This window comes from Clarias gariepinus, chromosome 3 (genome assembly GCF_024256425.1).
Source record: "Clarias gariepinus isolate MV-2021 ecotype Netherlands chromosome 3, CGAR_prim_01v2, whole genome shotgun sequence".
Lineage (NCBI taxonomy): Eukaryota > Metazoa > Chordata > Actinopteri > Siluriformes > Clariidae > Clarias > Clarias gariepinus.
In genome coordinates, this window is record NC_071102.1 from 2,145,431 (window position 1) to 2,155,120 (window position 9,690).

General features: G+C 42.5%; 1 protein-coding gene across 1 annotated transcript in view; it reads right to left on the minus strand.

The window, feature by feature from the left end:
• The window catches only part of adamts18 (ADAM metallopeptidase with thrombospondin type 1 motif, 18), a 53,199-nt gene extending 44,609 nt beyond the window's left edge, over nt 1-8,590 (minus strand). The window contains exons 1-3 of the mRNA XM_053491371.1: nt 8,411-8,590; nt 8,004-8,067; nt 6,355-6,677 (exon numbers count right to left, since the gene is read on the minus strand). Coding sequence (XP_053347346.1) covers nt 6,355-6,677; nt 8,004-8,067; nt 8,411-8,524 — 501 coding nt within the window. The 5' untranslated portion in view covers nt 8,525-8,590. The remainder of the gene's footprint in view (nt 1-6,354; nt 6,678-8,003; nt 8,068-8,410) is intronic.
• Between the last annotated feature and the right edge of the window lie 1,100 nt (nt 8,591-9,690).

Below are 9,690 nucleotides of genomic sequence, written 5' to 3' on the forward strand. Positions count from 1 at the left end.
CTGCTGGTGACTTGAGGTGATGTCCATCACCTCCCCTCCCCTCCCTCCTCATCTTGTACTTCTGGGTGAGAGCTCAATCGTCACGTCAAAACTGAATTTAAACCTGACCCATGATTTAAAATAGAATGTTGAGTAGAAGTCAAGTTATGAGCAGTTATGTGCCGGATGATGTCACAGCATTTAACGCTTTATTTTATTACAAATTAGCTCTTTTTCCCTTGAGGTGGGCGTGGCTGTATGTGTCACTCAACAGAGCCAATCAGCGCGATAGTTTCTCATTTATAGACAGAAAAAGTGGAAAACACAGAAACGACCGCAATGCACCTATAAGCTGCTAATTAACACTTTAACACAGGACAATTAACACTTTTCTCTGCACAGTGTTTGTTGGCGAACTAGCTTTTGTTTTTATATTCGTACAGCAGGTCATTATGAATATCTACTTTCCCATCAGACGTGTTGCTGCTAACCTAAACCACACTGTACTGTAATTACACTTAGCATAAACCGCTAGCTGAACTTTTTACGAGCTCTTCCATGTTGAGAAACTTCAGCGCCGCGTCTCGGCTCATAAACTCGGCCGTTAGAACGTCCCGAGAGTCAGCCGCTCGTGTGGAATCTTCTCATCCACGGGGTCGACATATGTTCTGCCCAGATGTCCAACTGTGTCGATTAGCTACTTCTCTCTCACACACTCACACTCACATACACACACACTGACAGACACAGCGGGAGGCAGCAGCACATAACTGGGCTAAGTGGAATCCCACACGTTAACACTTCGGCCGTATGCAGTCGGTCTCACGCTGGATAAACACAGCTGAAGTGCTGCGGAGACAACATACACAAACACACACACACTCACACACTACTGTCCACACCTCATACATTTTCACACATGCACACACATACTGTACACACACACACACTATCGTAGCCAGGAGGTGAGAGATGGGTCAAGGGGTGTCCAGAAATATATACACCCCAGAATATCTACAACTGAAATAGATGCATTAATTACGGAATCAATTGTTGGAGAAATAATCAGTGATAAACTGCGAGATTTTATAAATCTCCTGATTCAATATTTAATTTTTGAAAAATTTATTTCTTCGTATCTTGTTACAATTCTACACAGTATTAGCAAATATATATTTTTTTGATTTCACACAGGATGCTGTGCTGTGTGAATAGTTTAGAGCACCACCTGCAGGATTATAGAGGAACTGCAATATGTTATGACTTCAGATGCAAACATAAATCAATAAAAAATTCATGTTAAAAGATTGATTTTAGAGTAACACAAAAGAATCATGATACAACACTGAATCTATCGTTTCCTACGTCTCTAGTAGCTGTCACTGGAGACTCCTTCCATAAATATTAAATCGAAATAGACGCCTCGTTAAAGTGAGGACAGTTAGGGATGGTGTGCGAGTGTGGGCGTGGTGTTCGTCATGCACTTAGGAGAACTCACCAGCTATGAGGGAAAGTGCACAGTTTATCTTCTGAGGTTCAATTAAGGACACCGAGAAACGAAAGAAGCAGAGTGTGTGTGTATGTTCGTGTGTGTGTGTATGTGTGAGTGGACCAAGAGAGTATCTGGATGCTTTTCTTTTTCCCAGCCTGTCAAAACTCGCCTGTTCATGCAGGATTGGCCGATCCGAACAGGAAGGAGGCGGGACTAAACCTGTCACCTGGTGAACCGAAGCATGAGAGTTCAAAGTCTCTCTGAAACAGACGCCCGAGCTGCATTTCTGTGCCGAGAGTTGAGATTTTTGCCCGACCCTTGGGGCAGGACAGATCATAACACACTTGACACACTTGTGCAACTCCAAGCAGGAGCGTTTCTCTTTGTTTGGTTTGGGTTTGTTTTTCGCAAGCTGTAAGACGAACAGAAATCCACCTTTCAATCTGGGTTTCATCCCGCTGTCAGAGATAAGAGCCAAAACAAGCGGAGCCCTCTGCTTAGACGTAATTAAAAACTCTTCTTTAAATAACGATGGATTTAAGCAGCAAATCCTCCTGCTCCTGATCTACAGGCTCCTGCAAGCCTGCGCTCTGTTTCTGCAACTGAATCTCCCGGCCTGCGTCTCCGTGTCAGGAGCTTCTGCAGCTCTTCGGATTATTAATATTACGACAGTAAATTTACTATGTAATAACTCTCAAGCATCACATTGTGGAGATATCGTTTAATCTGTCCATAAAACCTGATTTATAAAGGAATATGATGCTCTACATTAAAGCTGGACGAGACACAGATAGCGATATCGTACCTCTGCATATGAACACACAGTCTTAAAAATGTTCACCTTAAAGACGGAAATTTTGTCTCGGTATACGAGCGACAGAACCCAACATCATCTAAATTGCGCATATGTCCGAGAGCCGTTCAAAACCTGTTTGCGTCAATGGAAAGCCAAGCGAAGTGAGTTTACACGTTGTTTTTGTGTTTTGTGTAAGATTTAGTGAAGACGTAGCACCATGGGTCGCGAGAATGTTATCAAGGACGGTAGCAAGAAGAAAAGGGAGTCGCGTTGAGTTTGTTTTTTAAAGCAGCTGGTGTCAAGAGGAATCATAAAATTAAGGTTAAATGTCTATTTATTTTAAGTTTGACTTTATTTATGTGTCTTTTCTAAATGTTTTTATTTTTTTATATGCAAAAATATGATTATAGTGTTGGAAATGGGTAATATTGGTAACATTTTTGTGTCTGGAACGGATTATCTGCATTTACATTATTTCCTATGGGACAATGCGTTTCACAATACAACATTTCACTTTAAGAACTCACCTTCAGAGCGAATTACATCTGTATTTGACATTTTTGTTGCCATGGAAACAGTGACCGACTCTTTCACAGGGTTTCTGTAGTTTACATGATATGACATGTGAAGTTTGCAAGACGAAATATGTTTATGTAACAATTATGTAAGGAGACTCCAGTTCCAGTATCAGTGCTCTGCAACAGTCATATATACAGTATATATAAGAGGAGAGGGATGATGGTATTGTAGCTCTTCACCACACCACCCCATTGTTTATTATTTTACTATAACAGCACAACACACTCATACTGCCGCTCTTTATTTAAACTCTTTTTTTTCCCCCTTTTAACAAAAGAAATAAAGACACGGATTGGTGCGGCTCATTCCGTCTCTCCCTCATTGACAGTGTAGTGTGTGAACAGCGCTGAGTTCTGTCACCATCCCGTTGAAATTCCCTAACACAATAGCTCTCGTCCTCTTTCACTCATTCTCTCACCTTCACCTCCGCTCCGAGCCCGAGGGAGGGAATAACGCCTCGTTTGTACCTAATCCACAACCTCTCATCAAGAGCCGACGACACGACGTGACACAGACTCTCCAACGTCCCTTCCATTCAGAATAAGAGAGAGAAGAGGGTGCAATAAAGTACAAGCAAGCATGGGAAAGAGAGGATGAAAGAAATGGAGTGGTGGAGATGTGGAGGTTAGGGGAAAAGATAGAAATGTAAAGTAAATGTAAGAAAGAAATAAGAGAGTACAAGGAGTGTGTAGACCAAGACCGGAGAGAGAGAGAGAGAGAGAGAGAGAGATGGCTAATAGACACAGAGCGTCTGACAGATAAATGAGTGGCAGAGAGAAAGAGATGTCGGGAAGACAGAGGGAGAGAGACTGAGAGCAGCAAACAGAGACAGTGATAGAGTGTAAGAGAGACAGATAAAAAAGAGGCGGACAAAGTGATTGAGAGAAACAGAAGAGACGGACAATCTATGAGCGAGACAATGATGGGTAAGAGAGAGAGACAAGTGCATGTGAATAGGCTCTTTGATTTGCAACACACACACACACACTCACATACAGACACACAAACTTTGTCCAAGTGTCCTTTCACATCAGTGTTCAAAATGCATAAAAAAGAAAAAAGCCTCTGGACCATGTCTCTCTCTCTCTCTGTCTCTCTGTCTGTCTCTCTCTCTCTCTGTCTCTCTGTCTCTCATGGTCTCTTTCTCTATCAATGTCTGTCTGTACATCCGTCTCTCTCTCTCTCTCTGTACAAATACACACACACAATATAAATACACACACAGAACAAATATACATGTTTAGTATAACTACAGACACAAAAAAAAAAACATGCCACTTTATTAGGAACACCTGGTCATTTATGCGGTTACAGCTCAAGCGCTTCAGTTTCTGTTCACATCAGGATGGGGGAAAGTCTGATCTCTGTGACTTTGATCATGGCATGGATGTTGGTACCAGATGGGGTGGATTGAGTATTTCATAAACCTCTGGTCTCTTCTGGGGATTTTCACACACCACAGTCTCTAGAGCCGGCCTGTTCAACAGATGGACCGCGGGCCAAATCCGGCCCACCAAAGCTTTCCGACCGGATCATCACAGAAAAACACTTTTGGGCGTTTTTTTGCAATAAATTTTTCAAACCAGTGGAGCACTATTGTGTGCCGTACCTGCTCTATGCAAAGAAGAAGCAATAGAAGAGGAAGGTCACGAAAACATCCTTGTGAACTTCCGACCTGACGGAGCAAAAAACGGCACGAATGTTACAGAAAAGGAAATGAAATTGCTGAGGGAGGCTTGAATGTGTTTTGCTCTGCAACAGGTTAACTGCTGCTTGGCATAGACTTCAAAACAGAGCGTCCCAACTAAGCATACACACTCTGAGCGTAGCCGTGTTGTCTTTAGCCATCTTGATTTACCCAAAAGAAGGCAACTGCAGCGTCTCTCCGGGTCGTGCGAATCCTTGCTAAAAGCGAAAACTTACTGATACCGAGATGATAAAAGACATCAGGACGTCCTGGGATCGTTTCCGTGGACCCCGAAGTCTGGTTCGGGTTAATCAGTGAGAACACAAATGTTCTGCACTCGGGATCCGTGACTCAGGCACAGATCAAATCAGATATGGAAGCCAATAGTACCGTTAGACGTGACATCATCAGTCTGTGACTTTTAAAATCTTTGTGTTTGCGTAACACACACCAATCTCTCCCTCCGCCCTGCACAGCCATAACTGATACAGGAGGAACACGTATTTTCCAAAATATCAATATTATTAGGTGTAACGCAAAGATCTACTTCCTCATTCTCCTCTTCACTTTGTGGTTAATAACGCTCACAAACTGACTGAGTGTTTACTGTATTGGAGGGTGAGGGTTAGTGTACCCGAGTACGGAGAACAATAATAATATTGCGAACGCTGGCCAGTGAGGGAGTTGGGAGCAGGCGTTCTTGGGCGCGGTACTAATCTGTGATCGTGCCTGATGTGAAAATGTGGCGGATATCTCTGCTCTAGAGATTACACAGGACGGTGTGCACTGGGTCAGTGTGTGGGAACAGCTTGTCTATAAGAGTGATCGGAGGAACATGGCCACAGTCACATGATCAGTTTTATTATCTGTGGTGGCACCGTTTAGGGTGACGGGTCTGATATGAAGTGGACTGAAATGCTGGATGTGGATCTGCATGTTTTCTACACTGTACTGCTGCTGGACGGTTAGATCACGAGCAGGTCTACAGGTGTCCCTAATAAAGTGGACAGTAAGGCCACTTTACCACCATATACACAGAGTAGTACGGAGAGTGTAATACACACTGCTGTAGACACACACACTCCAAATACACACAGATACACAGTGCAACACACACTGCTGTATTATACACTGTCATACACACCTAACAGAAATACACATAATAATATATGTTGCCATAAAAAACACTGCCTCTCTCCACACACACACACACACACACGCAAACACGCAAACACGCACACACAGTAATATACACTGCCTAAGACACAACATATAAATGATATAAACACACACACACACTCACACACCACACACCCACAAACAGAGAATTACACATCAGCATAGACGCATAATATAAACACACACACACACACACACACACACACACACAGCCATAGACACACAATATAGACACACACATACCAACACACACACAGATTAATACACACTGCCATGGACACATTATATAAACACACACACACACACACACACACACAGTTATACAAACCCACAAATTGGCATAGACACGCAATATAAACACACACACAGACACAAAAAAAAATACACATAAGCAGACACATAAGCAGCAACAGTTATGCAGCATAAACAAACACAACATATACACACAAACACGCACGCAAACGCACACACACACACAAACACACACGCAGTAATATACACCGCCATAGACACAGCATAAATACATACAAAGTAATTCAGGCTGACACACCCACCCCCTACACACACACACACACACACATATATATACAGTATATACACACATCTATAGTAAGATATATATCTAAAGGTGGAGTGACTCACCAGTCCGGTGCAGGTGGACACGGCTGCAGTAGATCCGCTGTGGTTCCTCACACTCCCCTGATAGAGACAGTTCCGTATGTCGGGCTCAAGGTGTGTGACACTGACTCCACCCTCACTCACTGTCTGCACCGTAAACTCCTCAGCGATCATGCTGGCAGGACGCAGCTCCAAGTGTAACTCCTTTCCAAAAGCAGAGACACGGTAGTGCAGGTGACCTTCACCATCATCTAGCGACCTCCGGCTTCGGTGCCTCGACCTCGATAAATCATGAGTGAGGTAGCGTCCGTGAGAGTCGACCTCCACCGGGGAGACGAACATATAATCTGGGAGACGGAGGAAGTGAAAACGTATGAACATACGGTATACATGATTTAAAATCTCAGAAACATAACAGGACCAAAGGCCGAGCCCTGAGAAACACCCTCAGGTGTTAGATTCTATTTAGATGAAAGAAGTTTTCCAATGATCAGGTTTTTCATTCATTCATCTTTATCCTGTATACAGGGCTGCGGGGGGCCTGGAGCCAATTCCCGGAGGCATTGGGCATGAAGCGGGGTACACCCTGGACAAGGTGCAAATTAATCGCAAGGCACACAGACACACGCGCACACTTACATAATTTGGGTCATTTGGGAACATCAATTATCCTAATCTGCATGTCTTTGGACTATGGAAGGAAACCAGAGTACCCGAAGAAAACTCACCAACCACGGGGACAACATGCAAGCTCCACACAACACTCACACACAGAACTGAAGCGGGAATCGAACCCTGACCTTGGAGGTGTGGGGCCACAGTGCTAACCACTGCGCCACCTTGCCACCCCCCATGACGAGGTTTTACTGCAGCTATAAACAGTCGTTCCCTCACCAGGCTTGTCGTATGTTTACGTTAGTGAGAAACCACAAAGAAGTGTTAACTCCCATGTCCTGGAGATGTCCAAATATGTTCTTCTCCAGTTTTATCTCTGACTGTTACAAAGCTCTGAAACTGGAGACCAAGAGTGTTACATAAACCAAAAATTTACTGTATCAGCGAATCAGCTGTTACTCCAGAAACTTAACATATTACAACTATTGCTCTAACATTAACCTCCACTTCGGTCAGAGCTGCTGTTTTGGAGAATTAATCAACACCAACTGACCAATTAGAATCTATTCTGTGATGATGTTCCTTATTAGGTAAAATTTCTTATTCATAAAAAAAAATATGGGTTTGTGTTTTATGTGATTTTTCTGTTCTAACATGCATTTACAGTATTGAGCTCAGCAGGTCATGACCAAAAATAAACCAGAAACACTTTTTCTCTACCCCAGCACAGAAACACACACACACACACACACACTTTCCACTCAACACCCCGGACGTCATTCCATCTCATCCGCCGCCGAGGCCACGTGGACGTGTCGAGGTGTAAAAGCATTACACCTTCAAGTTTTACAGACTCTACAAGACTCTACAAGAAAATTACAGGGTGAGCAAATGCTGAGCGGGTCTGATCTCCAGCAGGGGGGAGGATCCCAGCACATGTCACATAGTTCTGCTGAGGAGACAGGAACTTAGGAACGAACAGAAGAGTACAAACACATGCAGGTAGTAGAAAGGATTTTTCTTTTTTTTTAAAGAAAAAAATAAAATGAATCACTGACCATGATTGAGGCCACCGGAGGATAAAGTTGAGACTGATGGCATGGACAGGCAGAGCTGCAGAGTCTGTGAACACACACACGCACACACACACACACATTTCTCATGAGGACCTTCTATTGACATAATTGTTAATGCAGATATTTACAGGCAGTTAGAAAGAGAGATGTATTCCTAGAAAGAGGCTAAATCTGCAACTTCAGTTACAGGAACCCCTTCAAAAGGTTCCATAAAAAAAAAAAAAAAAAAACATGAACCCCCAAAAAAGAACATCTGCTAGACCTTCATTTCTAAGTGCATAAGAGTGTGCATGAGTGTAAACCAAAAAATATATAATTATAAAAATGCACAGAAATAAACCTCAGTCCTGATGTATGTAGTATAAAAGTGATTTGCTCGTGCCACCTGCCTTGAGAACACGCCCGAGCCAGAGCATGCGCGCAGGTGAGGAGGAAACTCCACAGGTGAGGAAGGAGATAAAGAAGAAAATGAGGAAGAGGAGGAGATGATGAAGGAAGTCCATGCTCAGTGTTTCTTCTACCTCTCTCTTTCTCTCTCTCCCTCTCTCTTTTTCTATCTGCAGAACAGAGAGAAGGATCCGTGCCTGTCTGAGCGCATTGCTGCAAGCTGTGCCGTGCGTCTCTCTCTCTCTCTCCCTCTCTCTCCCTCACTCTCTCTCCAGCGTGCGCTTCTCACCGACTAGGGGTGGGAACAGGGGTAGGGTTGGGGTGCAACCCCAGCCGGGTGTGGGCTGGGTTAAACCAATCAGAGCAGAGGATTAGGAGAGAGATTTAGCATGCATTTGGCTCCTCTTATGTTCTAAAGATAATGCATTAAATGTATGAACACATTACATGCTACATGCATGTTTTTATATTTTATGTATATTTTTATATTCTTATGTTTTCCATTTTAGACTTTCCATGTAACCAGTTTATGGCAAGATTTTAAATCTACTGTCATTTAATCTTGTTACAATCAAGGTAAAAGAGAGGATATAAAAAAAAGTTTATGTTTACGCCTTGTTTACACTAAGTTGTCCTTCTTTGGTGCTCAGACAAATACACTCCCTGTTCGGTAATCGGAGAGTGAATCACAGATGAGAAATGGAAAAAGTAGATAAAAGGATAAAGATGAAGTTTTGTCTTAAAACCACTCCAGCGTGTTAAAATTCACTTATACCACTTCAGCGCTGTTATTTCAGCCAAAGTGAAAATATGAACTAATTCCAGTAAAAATATTCACTTTATCTTTTCTAATTAATATCTATTGGTGCAGGTGTTTGTTTACATTGAGACAGTAGTGCATTAGTAGATTATTTTACAGTAGATTATTAAATCCCACACATAACTGTTCATAACATCACTTTTACTCCACATTTAGATTCACTGATGGTGCAGATTAAACTTCAGACAGAGATCTAAGGACTGCAGGAGATTCAGTCAATTCTGTCCAAGCGTTTTTGTGTGATGCTGTGACATAATCTGGCTGGACAGACATACAGACAGACGGACATAGAAACAGAATGTTTTTTACGAGACTGGTTTCCGGTCCTCTAATGTATGAAAAATAAAGATATCATTGAAAGAGCAAGTTTTGACTAATGTACATACAAAACCTTTCTTTTAATTATGTTTTCTTGGGTTGTTAAAAGACACTTATAAATAAAATGTATTCTTATTATTATTA